The following is a 20,017-nucleotide window of genomic DNA, read 5'->3' as shown; positions in this document are numbered from 1 at the left end:
AGATGTGAACACCTGAAACAAAGGCGCTAGGAGGAAGGGATTAGGCTAAAGTCACAAAGATTCAGGTTTGGCTAACATAATAATCATGGTGGTCACATCTTCCATGGCAGTATACGTATATTCTTACAATCTCCATTGTCCACAGCTGCTTTATACTGTAGCCCCTCTAGCCATCTGAAGACATCAGGACATATGTTGATAAAAACCCTTGCCTCTGACTGGACAAGTGCAGCACCATAGTGCGGTGCTGTTGCCACAGTGCCACTGTACAGATCACACACACCTCCACTCACATCCGACCGGACTGTTATAATTCTGTCTTTGGCCTATTTATGTAGGAGACGTTGGATTACTAGACTTTATTAATCATATGCATCACAGCCTCCTTCCCAACTTTTAAAAAAATTCAGTGGTTCATGTTTAATTCATGAAATGCATTATGGAGCAAACACTGCTGTGCCACTTTTTAAGATACGATGCGACCATTTCCAATGTAGTAATAGTAGAAATATGACATAAATAGAGTCAGACTGATGCGATCTTATAAACATCTTTACTAATAAGTTGTTTCTATCGTCTTTGTACAAATTAACTGTTAAAAAAATTCAGACCATCTGCCTCTGGCTGGAGATTTGTGGTGCTGAGTGTTCACATCTGCTGCTCTGCACCATCCAGACAACAACATGACTTCCTGGAGAAAACCATTGAGCTGTTGTCGTCATTTGCCACTATGATTGGCACAGGTGCTTCAGAGTGATGAAACCCGTGATATGACTGGCTGTGACACCCAACACAGTTCCTGCACCCAACACCTACCACTCTGTGTTTTTCGATGCAATTAAAATAGAGCCCATAGTATGCATACATATACAAATGCATATACTGTATAAACTGTAGTCTCTTTTTCTATGTATATTTCAGTTGGTCTGCTTGTTTCTGGAGGAGAAAATATGAGTACTATGTGTGTATGAAAGCTTGTAATTATCTAATTTAGTGTGGATGTGACTGTGCACTGTTTGTTTGTGCTCATGCCGGCATATGTATCAGTACGAACGTGTGTGAGACGGTGTGAAAGTGTAGCTGAAAGCTGCTACAACACTGAGAAATCTCTCCCTGTATACACACACACACACACACACACACAGACGCACACAGACGCACACACACACACACACACACACACACACACACACACACACACACACACACACACACACACACACACACACACACACACACACACACTCTGTATACTCAGCCAGCCAACCCATGGATGCACTGCACACACATTACAGAGAGAAAGATATGTAGCCACAAAATTAGATTTAGACACACTGGCAGGCATGTATACAAACACACACACACCCTCAGGAAGGCAGGCAGACAGCCACTGCAATGCAGAATCTAGCTTCCCCCTCCACTGTGTGGGAGACACACCAATCACTGAGCAGTGGGGGTGGACTGGAGATCCCTCGCTCTGTTATTTCAGTAGTCTGTCTTCCTCTCTCTCTCTCCCTCTGTCTCTCTCTCTCTCTCTGTCTCTCTCTCCACCTCTTTACTTCTCTCTTATTCCACCTCCCCCTCTCTCCCTCATCTCTCACATATCTTATTTCCCAGCTCATTTAAATTGAAGACTTCCTTACTGGCATGACATAAACCCTCACCCTTAGCAAATCAATACAACAATACAGTGGCAGTGGAGATAACGCTATCCAATTTTTAAAAACAATCACAAAAAAGTGTGATATGAGTAGTTGTACAAAGAGTTTGTTCTTTTTATTGGCTTCAAAAGGGAAAACATTTCATAGCTACACATGCGCTGTATATGTACATGTCCTGTTTTTGAACAAAATTCTGACATAATTCTTTTTTGTTCTCTCTGTCTATATATAGCTGCTCTGTCACCACACAGAGAGAATGTGACTTTAAAGGGGGAGATTAATAAAACAGAGTCCCAGTCCTCTGTGCAGCCCCAGCTTTCTTCATAACACAGACACAGATATTGGAGCTACAAGATGCCCATGTATCACTGTTCTCTGCCATGCACCTCTCTTTCAAGGATTATTCTGATTTATTACAGCTTGGCTCTAATTTAAATTTTGCCCATTCATATGTCCTTTGGAACAATTACACTCGTATTTATATAATATGATATACATTTTTTGGTCATGATTGCCAAAACTACTACAAATAAGACCTAAGTCTTGAGTCACGACTGAGTCTCAAGTATTGGCTATGAAGTCCCAAATTTAGCATTAGCATTGCAGCATTCTCCTAAACAACTGAAGTAGCTTGGGACTTGTTTTAGATCAACCAAAACAATTAAATGCTCCCTACAGCTCATCTGGTGTAATCCAAGTCTTCAGAAGCCCAGAGACAAAAATTGAAAAGTTGTTATTTACACCCTTTTAAAACCCAAATCTCCACTGTAGCTCCTAAGCTACTGTTAGCATGCACCCCTTCTGAATTCAATGCACAAGCTTGACTGGGCATCAAGGGTGTATACAAAGTCTTTTAAAATCAGTCAGGACCTCAGGGCTTCTGCAGATTTGGATTACGCCATATGAGACATTTTTTTGGTTGTTGTTGTTGTTTTTCCGTTTTCTCCAGCTACTTCAGCTGTTTTTATTTTGCTGCGAAGCTACAGAAATGTTTTGTGGACTACAAAATTTCACATTGGCATGCAGTGTGTAGATAATAACTGAATTGTCATTTTTGGGTAAACTGTCCCTGTAACTACTGTCAAACTTTGTCATACTTGAAAGCAAACTTTTCAGGTGTGATTTGTATGTTATTCAGTGGTGCCAACTTAGCTGAATTCTTAAAGAGGGCATTAGGAACTATTTTTAAATGAGCCTTGCTGCAAATCTTTACACCTACATCAGTGACATAGATGACAGGAAGTAATGGTAGGGAGAGGTTTGGAATGACGGAATGACAACAGTAGCTGGCTGGATACAAACTAGGGGTTCAGCTTTGCACCTTTACCCCTAGGCTACCAGGCCATCCCACTGATCTTCCTCCTTTTATTTTGCTTTTGTTCTAAAGAGCATAATTTGACTATTGATTTGTTTTTATTTTTGCTCAAAATACACTGAGTTCACAGGATTAGATCATTCTGGTGTCTAGATGCTCAAAATTCACGACACTTCAGTTTCAAATTGTTATGTGATAATGTGAGTCATATGCAAATCGGCAAGTGACATCATCTTATGACATCTAGTGACTTCAAGCTTTTTGGTTGAATTCAGTAAAAGAACTGATGTTATTCCTGTCACAAAATTACAGTGTTTCTCATTTCTCAGCCAAATCTTTTCCATGTCAATTGTTGACCACAACAAAGTCTTCACATCTAAGTGATAAACTGAGATACTGTATCATCACCTTTAATACCTGCTTATCTGTAGTGAGGAAAATTAAGAGAGAGCACACCGTCTTACAGCCCTATTTTAAATCTGTGGTCTGAGGATATCAAGTAATTTCAAGTCAGAAGGCCAAAGTTTGTTTTGTTAAGTCAAGTCTGAGGTCACTGGGCAACTTGATTGTTGAGATCAAGTACAAAGAAGTTCCTCATTCCATGTGGACAGATACCAGCTTGTTGTCTAAGCATGACACCACCCTGCTGCTGATGCTCCAGCTACTCCGCAATGTGACAGGACACTGACTCTGTCTTACCTGCTGGAAGTCAGCCTGCTATATACCTGTCAACCATGGAGCTCGTGTTCCAGGGTCTGTGTGTTGGCTTGTCAGATCCAATAAACATTTCTGTGTGTGTGTGTGTGTGTGTGTGTGTGGGATTTCATTGTGGTCCATAGTGAGTTTGCCAAGGAGAGAGAGCGGGTGGAGAAGAGGCAAGAGTTCCTGAAGCTCCGCAGACAACAGCAAATAGAGAGAGAGTTAACTGGGTACCTAGAGTGGATCTGCAAAGCAGGTCAGAAAACAAACACACACGCACACACACACACACACACACACACACACACACACACACACACACACACACACACACACACACACACACACACTCCTTTGGACAGACGTGGGTTTCAAATGGCTGTAAAAACTTTACTACAGTTGATTTTTACATAAATATGACCTAAGTATGACTACCTTTGAATCAAGGGTGCTATTTGTGTTGCAGAGGAGGTGATGCTGGCTGAGGAAGACAAGAATGCAGAGGAGAAGTCTCTGGATGGAGCATGGTACAAACGGAAACACACCAACTCTGGTGAGGACTACCATCTTCAGAATCAATTGTGAAGATAGAAAATCACCTGCAAGGTTAAAAAAATGGATAGTGCCCTGTTAGAGTAATAATCAGGTGTTCACTAGCAGCTGTAAATGCTATATCACACCTTAACCAAAATACAGTGATACATCACATCTAAAAAATGTAGGACTCACAATATAATATTAATGGTGATCAAATGATCATCTTTTTTAGGCAATAATAATCTATATATGCTTAGCAGTCTGTTATTCTCCTCTCCTCTTTTATTGCTGCGTCCTCACCTATGATCTCTTGAAACCCCGCCATTAGTGTTATTGCCATCTACAGTCAGCATAACTTTCCATGGCGTCCTCCCTGTGCTTCCTTATTTTTAAGCATTTACTGTTGAAATTGATGATTGGGGTGAGACATATGCAGATATCTTGCCAACAATAACCAAGGTTATAGACTCTTTTCACAGCAGACATTGTCAAAGCAAGAGCACAAGCGTAACAATCTTAAACTATTGCTCCTTTCAATTAAAGGTGTCTGTCTCACAATACCACTTGGTACCTCAAGAGGCGATAATCTGAGCCTCCGTAGTTTCAGATGGGAGATATATGACAGCTGTGAGTGTAATAAATTAATTAAATAAACTCACAAAATGCCAAGAAATTAAATACTCTTACCTCTGCTTTCCTTACCAAAAAGAATACAACTGTACACCTTCTGAATTCAAGTTTCTCGTCTGTTACCAAACCAGAACCAGCTTCATTATCTCATCATAAAACACACTTAATTTAAATTCAACATTAATTAAATAAAACTCACCAACACAGTCTTGACTTATCTTTCCACAATCACCTCTGGTTTGGTCCAAAAAATTCCTTGGTGCAGAGTAAAATGTGAAAATATTCCGGCTCTACACGCCATTTTCATCTGCTGCTGATGTCCGACGCTCTCTCTCCTCTCTGCCGCTTCATGCCTCTCCTGTCCCCACCTGCCGTGTCTTCTCATCCCTGGAGTCATATTCCTGGTCAGAGCCGCTGTAAATCACCTCCGTACCGTATCCACTTCAAACTGACCTCTGTCACTTTCAGAGGCTGTCAGTCCCAGATCGGTGTCCAGATGTGTTCACTATCATGCTGCGCAATCCAGATGAGCTGGACCCTATCACCCATGGTGACTCCTCCTGTGATCCAAGATCCCAGTCCAGACAAACTCAAGGGCCACTGGCTCCATAGCTAACTGAGCCATAAGTTTAGTAGCCAACAGTAGCTAGCTTCCACTACCAACTTATCCTGAGTGCAATCTGAGATAAAATCTGACATTGACCCATCCATAGTCTCAGTTAGACACCACCTAAATGAATTCCAGCCATCATCCATGTTATTAATTACATCTGTGCTTTTCCTGCTTGGACAATTCTTTAAAAGTGTCTTTTAGCAGGCAACCACAAGAACAGACATATTACCAGCTAAATAAAATAGTGTACCAGTGGGATTGCTTTATGATCTGACAAATGAGAGAGAACATGCCATCTATATTTACACAGATTAGGGAATGATGTAGAGCTAGGGAGGCAGGCAGCAGTGGGCTGCTATGATGACAGAGAGTGTCTGGTGGACAGGTGAGGAATGACTAGTTTTGAAAAATACACCTCTATTGACTCTAGGATAGCAGACAAGGAGGCAAGGAAAGAAAGAAGAGACATGGTGCAGTTGTTGGTGAGAGCTAACCAATTCTCCTGCACTGGCCTGTTTTTTTTTAACTTGTCCATAGCAGCTAGCATCTTTAGCTCTGTTCTCTTTTATGCAAGCCTCTTTAATTTAATCTCTTTTAGCAATTGCTCTTGCTAACATTGACAGTAATGTAGTTTAGTTTATCTAGATAAATTAAGATAAAACAAATGTAGTCTACACTGTGTCTATATCTTGTTTAACTTATCAAACTTAAAGGAAAATGTGACATGATAAAACCATCTGGTTTTCCATTTTTGTGGTTTGGTTACATTGATAGCAAAGTGGGTAGCCCTTTTGAATTCATGAATAATGCAATAATGCGTGAATGCACACATGTCAAAACAGCAGGACATTTTCCTGTTCTTGCTGTCCTGGGCATTGTATGTTGCTGTTTCCATTTTCAGACCACTATGACAAGCATCCAAGTAGAGAAAAACCATCAGCAGGTTGTAAATTCAAGTCAGAGATACATGGAATTTTTCCTATTTTCTTATCTTCTACTTGGCAATAAAAAAACACTGCTCAACTGTCAACAGATCCATCACTTGCATTGAAATCCCGGCGGTACATTTTTACATATAGTACCTTTTAAGTATTGGGGGTGTCACAATTTCCATTCTAAATTGAAAATCGATCATAATTCACTTTCAATTTCATCAATTATGATATTCACAACTAGCTTAACGGTACTCTACAGCTGCATTTCCTGACACTTATCTTGTGTGCACGAAGACTATCAACCGACTGGTACCTTGATTGTTTATTTTAAGAGGAGAAAACTCTCTTCTTAAAATAAACAATCAAGGTACCAGTCCTGGGGAAAGAACTAAACTGATGAGAATTGATGACATTGCCATAGATCCTCTATCAATTTGATTGGGAAGAGGGATGGCTTGGGACAGATTTGAGAGATGATTATTGTTGAATCCCCAAAGGGTGGCAGTTTTTGAAAATACTGTACGTTGCACTGTGTCTGTACAGGTAACTGGCACACTCCATACTGTCAGATCTACCATCATCTGGGCAGCTTTCAACTGAGTAATCAGTATGTGGCTGAGATAGATAATAGATAATTTCCTCTAGCATTCCCCTCTGAGGTGTGTATGTGTATATATTCTCCTCTTATCAGGGCCATACTGCCTCTCATCTGCAGCATCACCCAGGGTAACAGTCACAGTGATTATTGGTGCCAGGGTGGAAGGGTAATGAGATTAGAGTGAAGTACAGAGAGCAAGGCTCACTGGAGTTCAGAGACAGTGTGGGAGTACGAGGGTCCTTCATGTAATTTCAAAGCTCTTCTCTTCTCTGTAGTTTTGATACACTCTGATTTTCTAAATAGCTCTGAACAGAAACACTGAACTGTGTTTTAAGTTATGAAACACTCACAGTTTTGGGAGATTTGGCAGCACTATGGTATATTATAGTATAGTATTACACACATACTATACCTAGCACACGCTTTTTGCTATTCCATAATTATATTTGTAGGGCTGCAACAAATCATAATTCTCATTGTCGATTTCCCTAACAATTATTTTCCCAATTTATTATTTGGGTCATACAATGTTAATATTAACAAATGTCTGACAATTCCCAAGTTGACATATCTAGATATCTTGTTTCATTGACCATCCAAAATCTAAAGATATTATGTTTACTTTAATAAAACCAGATAATATGCATTTAAGAACCATTGAATTGTTGGCATTTTTGCTAAACAATTGATTACCAAAACATAACATTTCTGTCGATTGACTCATCCTTTCAGTCTTAAGTATTAGAATAGAAAGCCACTAGGTGCTACGAAAAATCTAAAAAGGAAGATACCCCTAGAGCCTGCGAGAGTGGGGGCGTAAGATGGCTCACTGACTGACAACACGGTTACAGACCCAGGAACTGAAAAATGCAAGATAACCACAACAGCAACAGGGCACAGCTTCAGGTGTGCAGCTGTGGATGGGAGAAAGTAACATCGGCAAGGGGTTTGCAGATCCACCAAGGGAAAAAAGGGTGCTTGAGAGGGCAGAGACAGAGGAATCACATTGACCAACCTGTCAAATCAGTCGAGTGACGTGAAGTCCCATTAACAGCAGTGGAGAAGGTGAAGGTGAAGAAGGTTTGGGGAAGATCCAACCCTTGCCCTCTGTCCAACACTGGCAACCCTCAAACACATCATGACAGGATGTAAGACCAGCCTCACGCAAGCTATATTGATAGATAGCTTTATTAATCCCCAATGGGAAATTAGGTTATCATAGCAGCGGGTACATTCAAGTACAAATACAATCAAAATACAAGGGCAAGTATAGAAACACTAAAGTACTATATACAATATACAAAAAACAATAAAGTACTATATACAATAAAAAGCTTAAGAAGTTATAAAATAAAATAAAATACCGAGGTATCGAGGAGTAACGATAAGTGGAACATAAGGTACAAGAGGATGAGGTGCAGTTTTATTTACAGTAATAATAATTTAAAGCGCAAAAATTATTTATGTGTTTTGGAGTGAGCGTTATAAAGTCTGATGGCACCAGGTAGGAATGATTTCCTGTGCCGTTCCTTTAGGCAGCGGGGTTGAATGAGTCTGTTGCTGAAGCTGCTCTTACGCTTGTCCAGAGTTTTGTGGAGGGGGTAGGAGGTATTGTCCATGATTGCCAGCAGTTTTGTCAGCATCCTGTCCTCTACCACCTCGTCCAGAGTGACAAGCTTAGAGCCAACAACAGACTCTGTCTTCTTTATGAGTTTATTCAGTCTGTTAGCGTCCTTCGCTTTGATGCCTGCACCCCAGTACACCACAGCGAAGAAGATGGTGCTCGCAACAACAGACTGATAGAACATCTGGAGCATCTGGTTGCAGACGTTAAAGGACCTGAGCCTCCTCAGGAAGTAAAGCCAGCTCAGGCCCTTCTTGTAGACTGCCTCCGTGTTTGTAGACCACTCCAGTTTATTGTCCAGCACAACACCCAGGTATTTGTATGATTCCACAATGTCAACATCTGTCCCACCATTGCAGACTGGAGAGGACGGGGGCTTGTTCCTCCTGAAGTCCACCACCATCTCTTTCGTCTTCGCCACGTTCAGCTGCAGGTGGTTCTCCCCACACCACTTAACAAAATTGTCAACCAGGTCCCTGTACTCATCCTCCCTCCCGCCCTCTACACGCCCCACAATGGCCGTGTCATCAGAGAATTTCTGCAGATGACACATCTCAGTGCAGTACTTAAAGTCTGCAGTGTAGGTGGTGAAGAGGAAGGGAGACAGCACAGTTCCCTGGGGGGCGCCAACGTTGCCGATCAGACGGTCAGACACACAGTTCTGTAATCTCAAAAACTGCGGTCTGCCCGTCAGATAGTCATCGACCCATGTGATGAGGGGAGAATCCACCTGCATGTTCTCCAGTTTGGCCTTCAACAGCCTGGGCTGGATGGTGTTGAAGGTGCTGGAGAAGTCGAAGAACATGATGCGGACAGTGGTGTTGGGTCTATCCAGGGAGGAGTAGGCTTCCTGCAGCAGGTAGATGATTGCACTATTGACCCCAACATGGGGCTGACATGCAAACTTTAGGGGGTTCTGTGATGGGCACACTAGGGGTCTGAGTTGTGCTATAACTAGCCTCTCCATGACCTTCATGATGTGAGAGGTCAGTGCGATCGGCCTGTAGTCATCCAGTGCCACAGGACGTCCTTTTTTGGGCACTGGAACGAGGCAGGATGTTTTCCAAAGCACTGGCACTCTCTGAAGGTGGAGGCTCAGGTTGAAGAGGTGCTGGAGAACTCCACAGAGCTGGCTGGCACAGGCCTTCCGCATGTGAGGGCTGATGCAGTCCGGTCCAGCAGCTTTCCTCTGCTTGAGCCTCTCCAACTCTCTCCTCACCTGGCTGGCTGTGATGTGAAGTCCAATCTGGGGGTGGGGTGTGTGGCAGGGTCTGTGGTGGGTGACAGCAGGGGGGTGAGGGGTGGTGCAGAGTGGTGTCTGCTGCAGGAGTTGGTAGGGGGCAGTGGGGGGTGTGCAAGTGTCCTGGGGAGGGGGGTGTGAGAGAGTCTGTGGTGGGTGCCAGCAGGGGGGTGGGGGGTGGGGGTGAGGGAGGTGCTGATAGCTGGTGTTTGCTGCGGGGATTGGTGTGGGGCTGTGGGGGCTGTGTGGGTTGTGTCCTTGAGTGGTTGCTCAGACGAGCAGCAGGGGGGCTGCTGGGGGTGGAGGAGCTGGAGTCAAACCTGTTGAAAGACTCGTTTGCTCGTTGTTCATTTCCCTCAGCTGCTCCTCCACTTTTCCTCTGGAAGCAGGTTATCCCTCTCATCCAACTCTGTACGTCCCTGGTGTTGTTGTTGTCCAGTCTGTATTCTAGTTTTCTCCTGTAGTTGTCCTTGCTCTCCCTGATGCTATGTTTGAGTTCGCTTTGAACACGCTTGAGCTCTGCTCGGTCCCCTGACCTAAAAGCCCTCTTTTTCTCATTGAGTAGGGCCTTTAGGTTGCTGCTAACCCAGGGTTTGTTGTTGGGGTAGCAGAGGACCTCTTTAGTGGGGATGGAGTTGTCCATGCAGAACCCAATGTATTCTGAGATGCAGTCAGTAAGGCCATCAATGTCCTTACCGTGTTGTTTGTACAGGGCATCCCAGTCAGTGGCTTCCAGGGCCCCCTGCAGTGATTCCATGGCCTCGGGAGACCATTTCCTCACAGTCCTCACTGTAACTGGTTGCTGCTGAACCACAGGCTTGTATAATGGAGAGAGCAGGACGAGGTTGTGATCTGACCTGCCCAGGGGAAGGAGGGCAGTGGAGCTTTATGCATCTTTAACATTTGCATACAGCAGATCTATTGTCTTATTGCAAAATGTTGGGAGTGTGGATGAGAGAGAAGTGGTTGAAGTCAGCTGTGATGATGATAAAGGCTCCGGGGGAATTCCGTCTGAAGTCCCGCAGTCACAGCGTGGATGACGTCACATGCTGCTTCTGTGTTCCCAGATGGCGGAATGTAAACAGTAATGACGATGACATTAGTAAACTGCAGACACGCTCTTTCACAGAGATGTGCCCGGGGTGACACCACCTGTTGTTTACAAGCACAGCGAGCCCCCCTCCTTTTTTCTTGCCGTTCGTGGTGGTGTCTCGGTCGGCTCAGACCATGTGGAAGCCGGGGATGGTGGCATTGGAGTCCGGTATCTGCTTGTGTAGCCACGTTTCCGTGAAACACATAATACTGGACTCTCTGTACTCCCCACAAGAGGATTGGGGGCCTCAGGGTAATCAGCTGGTTGCGGTTGTAAACAATGCAGGCTGTATTGCAGGCATGGCTTCCAGTCATCAGGAGAGACCCAAGTACGAAAAAAGTTAAAAGAAGGTGTTCAAACCGATGAAAAAGCATCTTGATGTGTGGATAATGTATAAATCCACAGCGCAGTGTACAGGTATGAAGAAAAACGAGCTAAAAACACAATAAAAACTCAATAAAAACTATTAAGTACCGGGAGCTGCTACGATAGGCTGCCACTAGCACGGCACCATCTTGTAAGATGGACAACAGGACACAGGAGTATGGTCTATGACTGGACTAGTGGATATTGGCCAGCAATAGAACATAAATTGCTTTCACCAACTGTAGGCTCGACCTGGTACTCTGGTCCCCATCACTGAAGACCGCTTACATCATAGTGCTCACAGTCCCATGGAAGGGGACTCTGTTGAGGAGACCTGTGTGCATGAGAAGCTGCACTATGCAGAGCTGGCAGCAGATCAAAATAATGGTGCTGGAATACAAAAGTCAACCCGGCCGAAGTGGGATGGAGGGGGTTTGTAGCATCTTCCACCATCAGACTTCTGAGAGAGCTAGGAATCTACGGGTAGGCTTCGCGGCAGACCATCAGAGCCATCCCAGAAGCGGCTGAAAGAAGCAGCTAATGAATATGGATCAAGCGGAAAGGCCCTCGCTGGGCAAACAAGGCGAGTCTCGTGAGCCATTGGGTAGGGGACACAAGCTCAGGTTTGTTCATCCTGCAGCTGGCTGCCTCTGGGGAGGCTGTCTAGTGTGAAGGCCGAAACACCCATAATCCAGAGTTATACTACTGACGATTTGTCCCATCCTACCTGTTCTTGAGAACGCCCACCTACTGGAAGTGCTCACTGTCTATTGGCACAAGAGATGGATAACGTCCTATGTTCTTGCTGACACAGAGCAGAGTGGCAAAGATGTATGAGAAGAAAGTGAGAGAGAAAGGATCTCACGTAATGAAATTTAAATAAAACTTCAACAATCTGATTTAATGAACGCTTCATAGCAGCTTCTTAGCTGCTTTATGACTTGTGTGATCTGTTATTATTCATATTGTGTTTGCAGTGCTGAAAAGGACCAAGAAGAGTAAGAATGACCTCATCAACGCTGAGGAAGGCGAGGACCACTTCACTGACATCTCATCTGTTGGTGAGGACAATACCTGAGACACAAAATCAGCATATAACTGCAGGTCTCCAAACTGTCCAACCTATAAACACATACAGTTCATTCTTGTTCTTACTACAAGTGGTTTTGTGACAGATTATCACAAGATTTTGTTGAGCTAAAATAGCTCAGCATCTAGAGAGCTAAATAGGAAACAATAAAAAGATCTTATGAAAAAAAATGATAGTTTTCTATCAACTTCATCATTTTCCAAACACACTTTTTCACAATGGAAAAAAAATACTTTTTGGAATAAGTTTTGGAATTGGTCCAGTAGATCGCCTCAGCTGGCAGTTGCTGCATCACTGCAATGGCTGCAACGTAATCCTTTGGGGCAACTCCGATTGAGTTATGTCCACTAAATGTGCTTGTTTTTGCCACTGACATACAAGTGTCTGACAAAATCACGGAAACAACTCCTGTTTGTGAGATCATCTGTTTTTTAAAAAAGAAACACAAGTCTTGTTCAAGGAGAAGTCTCGCTCTGAAATCTCATGAGAGGTGAGTTGTTGAAGAAGATGACAGTGGAAACATGATTCCGAGTTTGGAGATTACTGTTGAACAGATTTTGATCGTCTAGATGAGGCAACAACTGTAACAACTCACCTTGTGAGATTTCAGAGCAAGGCTTCTCCTTGAGAGAGACTTGTCTTTCTGGTTACAAAATGGCTCTTATTAATTAACAAAAAGGTCTCTCTGTAGGAATAGTTTTCGTAACGTTATCTGACATGAATTTGATGGTTGGAGTTGCCCCAAAGGATTACGTCACAGCCACTGCAGTTGTATCGTGGCTGTCAGCTGAGGAGATCTACTGGACCGATTCCAAAACTTTTGGTAAGTATGAATAATTTAAACACCAAAACATGTTAATATAGGGCACAGGTTTAAAAACACCAGAAGTCCTTTTTAAGGCTTAACTTTGCATGTGGTGACATTTCAAAAGTAAACCGTAGATTTTTTGAAATGTGTGTCTAAAACTACTTAACTACTACTAAAACTGGATGGATGGATGGATGGATGGATAGGTAATGTGGGTCTTCAGGTGATACTGTATGAGTCAAATGTCTGGATTAAAATAGATCAGGAAATGATGAGCCCACTAGTCTTCCTGTACTCGTAATGAAATTCTAATAGAACAATTTTTCTCCTTTCCTTTTGTGTCCAGTCCCACATGACATTTGAGCTTAATATAAGTTACAGAAGGTTTAATATAGTACAGGCTAAATGGAAGAAGGGTGGGGAGTGGTGGAGACCATGGCACTGTGATCCAGAAGATCTAAGGTCTTCACATTGGTTACATCACAGTTAAGGATCATCAGAATATGGAAAAGCTTCTGCTGAGGCTGTATAAGTCAATTATTTCACATTCAGTCTAGGTGTCCTTGTGCCAACTTCAAGCTGACAAGTACATTGCTCTGCAGTGAATTAATTGCAGCTTGTTTTGATGTAAAACAAGGCTCAGTTTCAAAGTACCTCCACTCAAACACAGTCTTGATTTGGTGAGACAACCTCAGTTTTAGACTCTGTAACTTTATTGCCATTTTGTGTGTTTGGTTCAAACTGCCCCCCCAGGGTCGCCGTTTGCCCGGGCCAGCATGAAGAGCAAGAACGAGAGCTCATCTTACTTCAGGAGGAAAGAGAAAAGGATTCGCTTCACCATCCGCCGTCTGGTCAAGTCCCAGAGCTTCTACTGGACTGTGTTGTGTCTGGTTGGCCTCAACACATTGTGTGTGGCCATAGTACACTATGACCAGCCTCTGTGGCTTACCTATGCACTGTGTGAGTACCAGAAGTATATTGTATAATTGTCATGTAAACCAATATGCCTATATTCAATCATTATATGTCTTACTAATATTATTATATTAAACCAATTATACATGCAGTAATGTTTTCAGTTTAAATTATTTGAAAGGGTCATTAAAGAGTTTTCCTCTACAGCCTTACTTGCTGGGAAAGGGCAGCACATAAACAGTATATATCTTCATGTATTCTTTTTTCTTTATTATCTTTATAGCACTAGCCTGATGAGCAGGAACAGCTAAATGTAGCACTTTATTTCAAAAGTATTTTATTAACCACTTTTATATGTAGTCCAGGGTTTTGAGCAGCCTTGACAAGCACCACAAGTCGACAGCATTACCAAGGTGGTGCTGGATCAAACACATTCAGCATTCACTTGTCGAGAAGTTTAGATTTAGACCAACTTCTTTTAAAGCCTAACTACTTCAACTGAAATGTAGCTGCTACTCCAAGTCCTGATTGTTTTCTACTATGCTAAGGCAGATCAAAAAACAATGACTGTAGATCTAGATAGGGACAGGAAGAAACTGCAGAAACACGTGCAAACAAACATCACACGAGTACCATTGTACACTTCATAGACACACGTGAGCAAACATACATCTCACACATTATCATGGGAGCATACAGCAGTTGTTTATTCAAACAATAGAGTCTTTCTGGGTCTTATTTGCTGTGGGCACAGCTGAACAGGTAGCAGTAGACCAGCTTTATTGAATTGCGGAAATCAGCAGGGAGGCCCTTTTTAACCCGGAACATTGATCTGTGTGTTTTCATGTTGTCTCTGGACAGACCTGGCCGAGTTTGTATTCCTGGGCCTGTTTCTGGCAGAGATGTCCATGAAAATGTATGGCCTTGGACCCCAGAACTATTTCCACTCCTCATTCAACTGTTTCGACTTTGGGGTGAGTCATCCTGTTCAGCTGGGACTTCAATTAATCCACAGAGGGTTTTAGACTTTGAGCTTGTGTGGGGTAATTCAGATGATTCAGGACTGCAGGTCTGGTGTTCTAGGGGCAAATGTGTTTGGTTAATGGCAGAATAGCAAACAATGATTGTGTTGATGTAGTAATTAATGAGTATTTGTGGAGGCCTGCTGCATTCATCAGATTGTGTTCACAGGTGATTATTGGCAGTATTTTTGAAGTGATCTGGGCTGCCATTAAACCCGGGGCCTCATTTGGGATAAGTGTCCTGCGGGCTCTGAGACTGCTCAGGATCTTCAAAGTCACAAAGTGAGTCTTCAGCCATGTCTGTCTATGTGCTAGAAACACTGATTATGCAATAATATATCTGCATATATTTATATGTGTGTATTTGTGTAGATACTGGAACTCTTTGAGGAATCTGGTGGTATCTCTGCTCAACTCCATGAAGTCTATCATCAGCCTGTTGTTCCTGCTCTTCCTCTTCATCGTGGTCTTTGCTCTTCTGGGCATGCAGCTGTTTGGTGGCCAGTGAGTAATTTGTGTCTAGAAGAAATCAAACACAGCTACTGTATTGATAAGATCAGTGGCTCCCATGTCGAGGTATAGTGAGCACCATGGCTTCCTGAGGGAGTTCTGGTGGCTCTAAATCAGGCCTTTCAAACCTGTTTCACGCAATTTGCACCCAAAATTGCACATGTGCCAAAATAAGGCTGTGAAAAGGGGAAGATTTTCTGGGGCATCAAGAGAAACGATTAACAGTAGGGAGACTTCCACGCTAATCGTGAGTGTTGGCAGGTATGAAATTGCACCCTTTCCTCTCAGAGTTATAACTCTGTCATTTGAACACACAGATGTCATATACTGTGCATGCAAGCCCCTTTAAAAAATTGTTGTTGGCTTGAAAACACTGAATTCATAAATATTCAAAGAATTGTAAACAATATCTGTGTAATTTAAGCATTCAAAGTGATGACTCAGCTCTAGCCAACTTGCTCATACAGTCCCACTGCCCTCTCAAACATCCCCGATTTCCCATAATAGCCTAGCCTGTCCTCTAGTTTTTTTTCTCTGGGTAGTGCTTACAGTTACAATTTTAATCTATTTACACACTACTGTTATTGTTCATCTAGTTTTTGTTTCAGTGCCTCTCCGCATCTCCCCTCTCATCCAAACTTGTTTAACATTCTACTTTTGTTTTTTTTTCTCACTGCAACGCATAACAACAGCAGGTTGTTGCAAATCAAATCAAATCAAATCAGTTTTATTTTTATATCCCAAAGTCACAATCACATTGCCTCAATGGGCTTTACAGTCTGTACAGTGAATGACATCCTCTGTCCTAAGACCCTCGATTCGAGTGAGGAAAAACTTGCCATGTTGATGGAAAAAAGACCCTTTTAACAGGGAAAAAAAGACGATGGAAGAAACCTCAGGAAGAGCCACAGAGGAGGGATCCCTCTTCCAGGACGGACAGACATGCAATAGATGTCGCATGCACAGAAAAGAACAACAAATCACAGTTTACAAGTTGCATCGACAGAATATCTGATACAAATTATAATATATGTAAAGTATGTGGATCCAGAAGACGACTGAGCAGGACGAGGCATCGCCAAGTGGTGCCCGAGCCACACGACCTCCTGTCCACCATGGTGACCTGGAAGAGGGCAGGCCACACAGGATAATTAGTAATAGACAGAGATATCCGAGTGAAGAAGCATCAAAATTTACAGAAATACAGATATAAGGAGATAGTGAAACAGAGGAGAGCAATGTTGCAGCGGAGCCCAGGGTGTGACAATCCAGATCCAACAGTATGTGAGACTGCAGGAGCCAGGAGAGGTAGATGGTCCCAGGGGCCCGAGGTCCATCAGAAGGGAGCCTGAATGAAAAGAGAGGAGGAGGAGTAGGAGAAAGAGGAGGAGGAAGCTGTAGAGAGTGAGAGAGCGACACAGCTTGCAGCTTGTGGGGACAGAAAACAAACAAAAGTTAGAGAAATGCCATGTTAATCAGAATAAACAGATTGTTTCTCATCGGCAGGACAATGTGAATTCTAATACTGACCCACTGAAGAAGCTAGCAATTCACCACGCTAATCTCCATTTTGTTTACGTCTGCTTCCCCATGAGATCATATGAGAGGGATCATGTGTGAGTCCACCTTTATTATATAATTTGATTTATGTAGCACTTTTAAAAACAAAGTTACAAAATGCTGTACATACATAACACATAGTAAAACAATGGAAGAGTCACAAGGAAAAGCAAGTACAGAGCATGGAACTAAAATAGAACAAAGATAAAAGCATCTAAATCAGGGGTTTAAAGCAGCTTTACAGCAGTGTGTTTTAAGGAGTGATTTAAAATGGGGCACTGATTCAGCAGTGACAAAGTGACAAAATCAATGAAAATCAGATTTTGTTTTACACTACGAATGTTGTCAATTTTTTGACATTAATAAAGCTCAGAATGTCCAATAAACATGTTTATTGTATCCCTGGAACACCAACACTCTATCCAATCACTGAGAGATATTTACTGTGTGTTGAAAATCTGTGACATCACGTAAAATTTTAAATATTATTTTAGTTTGATTTGAAATATAAAAATGAAAATACTACTGACCTGCCAATTGAAGACATTTCTGAGACCTTAAACTTACTGGGGGAAGAATCTGTAAAAGGTAAAAACTGTTCAAAAACAACTAAGAGCACTGAAAAGAAATAAGTGAGAACAAATATTTTGCCATTTATACAAAAAACATAGATGTAGCAACATGATTCAGCTTTCAGTCGCTGTCAGCATCTCTTTGCACTTAGATATAGTGGGACATATTCATTACTGATTACTTTACAATCTTTAAATCTAATTTTGATTAAAGAAGTTGAAGAAAATAAAAGAATGTAAAGAATTAGAAGTAAATGAAAGCATGGTTCACAGGCTCCTAAGACAAATGTTTTCCCTCTCTACTTTCTGTGGTTGTCTCTTAATGAGATCCAGACTAAAGAAAACGACACAAGACAAATTCAGCTGGCATTCCGACCTGCTCTATCTGCATCCCTCACGTTGAGGAGGGATCTAATTAGGTCTCAGTAGACAGACAGAGATACAAAATGTCAGCATTAGCACAACTCATCCATTTGAGAATAATTTACATTTGGAGATCAGCCATAAGGTCTCACACACAAGATAGTCAGACAGCTCAAATGTAATAGGCCTATATTGTGCTATGATAATGTGCAGCGGCCTAATGGAGGGGGCAGTATGCTGCTCCATCCTCCAGTAGGTGGAGAAGTGGATGTGACTGTGTTGTGTCTTTGAAGCTTGATCACATTCTGTGTGTCATCTCCTCACAGGTTTAATTTCCAAGACGAAACGCCGACAACCAACTTTGACACATTCCCTGCAGCAATTCTCACCGTCTTCCAGGTAAAGGTCAACTCCATCATGCTTCTCTTCTCTTTCTTTATTTGTACCGCTGAACTGGACTCAGCAACCAGCCTGTGTCTCTCCTGCAGATCCTAACAGGGGAGGACTGGAACGCAGTCATGTACCATGGAATTGAATCACAGGGGGGCGTTCACAGGGGAATGTTCTCCTCCATTTATTTCATCGTTCTCACTCTCTTTGGAAACTGTATCCTGGCCGACTGATCCAATTGATTCAGCTTTGTGGCTGTCAGGCAGCCGTACAGCACTGTGAAAGAACTGATAATTGATTTTTTTAAAAAGCTGCAATTGTAGACTTTGATTCTGTGTTCATCAATCATTTGATAATTTCCTGAGACCACAAATAACCAGACACTCTCCTCAATGTGTTCTTGGCCATCGCTGTCGATAACCTTGCAAATGCCCAGGAGCTCACTAAGGTACAGTATTTGTTTATGCTGGCTTTATAGCAATGTACAGCAGAGGACTAAATCCATAAATACAATTCCTTTAACTTAGATCAAATCCCACAGGCACATGGCCTTTTACCCCATTTTTTTCCTAGATAGTGAATGTTTGCAGGTTATGAGAGTATCTTGGTTTACTGGTGTCAGCATGACTGATGTAAATCTAGTTCAGTAACTCATCATAATGAACTGGCAGCTGCTAAGAAGATATGTGTCAACTATGTGAGCAGCTTATGTAAGATCTATTCTTAACATAGGTTGTCCAGGTGTAAATCCTCCCGATTAAGTGCTAAGTAGATATTATTTATAAAACTGGAGGAATCAACAATCAATAAATTGACTTAGATCCCTAAACGTGCTGAAATAGAAACCTTGACCAGCATGAACAAATAATGTTTGGTTGCTGGAAAATGCTGGCTAACACTCTGAGGGGTGGTAGAATCACCTGTACTATAATAGCTCTTGATAATTCAGCATAATGTACATTTACACGATCAACAGAGTCATGTCATACTCACCACTCACCAACTGCTGCTCTCAGTTCCTCTTCTCTAGCACAAATGCTGTTTTTATCCACCTATTTATTTCAGTTGCTTCACTTTCACTTAAAGATGACCAGGAAAGGGAGGCAGTGTGCCCATTTAACTGCTGGAAGACTTTTAATGTAAATATCTGTTGAGGAAGGTTTGGGTTTCATTGACCAACAGTAATCCATGTGAGTGGAAATAATAAAAAAAATGAATAAAAAAAGTTTCTGTCAGTGAAGACTGAGTGAGAGCAGCAGGGTGTTGAGTATGATAACTCTCCTGTTCTAATGGAATTAATGCTGTGGAAGTGCACACTGTACTGAATCAATCAAAACAATAGGTAAACCAGTAAACCAGAGAGCAACGTAGCTAACGTTAGTCAGATAATGAAGTCCGCCAACATAAACTAACGACCAGCACAGAAGTTCCACAGAACTCACCTTGTTACTCAGATCTTGGTCTGAAGGTCATAAT

General features: G+C 42.3%; 1 protein-coding gene across 1 annotated transcript in view; it reads left to right on the top strand.

The window, feature by feature from the left end:
- The window catches only part of cacna1ba (calcium channel, voltage-dependent, N type, alpha 1B subunit, a), a 176,138-nt gene that overhangs the window by 67,961 nt on the left and 88,160 nt on the right, over window positions 1-20,017 (top strand). Inside the window, 14 exon segments of the mRNA XM_073465321.1 lie at window positions 3,816-3,931; window positions 4,142-4,228; window positions 8,972-9,258; window positions 9,307-9,471; window positions 9,571-9,765; window positions 11,557-11,743; window positions 12,289-12,372; window positions 13,963-14,169; window positions 14,986-15,098; window positions 15,316-15,428; window positions 15,519-15,650; window positions 18,478-18,550; window positions 18,640-18,757; window positions 18,922-18,989. Of these exon segments, the coding sequence (XP_073321422.1) occupies window positions 3,816-3,931; window positions 4,142-4,228; window positions 8,972-9,258; window positions 9,307-9,471; window positions 9,571-9,765; window positions 11,557-11,743; window positions 12,289-12,372; window positions 13,963-14,169; window positions 14,986-15,098; window positions 15,316-15,428; window positions 15,519-15,650; window positions 18,478-18,550; window positions 18,640-18,757; window positions 18,922-18,989 (1,945 nt within the window).

Source organism: Pagrus major, chromosome 5 (genome assembly GCF_040436345.1).
Source record: "Pagrus major chromosome 5, Pma_NU_1.0".
NCBI lineage: Eukaryota > Metazoa > Chordata > Actinopteri > Spariformes > Sparidae > Pagrus > Pagrus major.
Note: the sequence above shows the minus strand (reverse complement) of the source record. Positions and strands in the feature narration are given on the sequence as shown.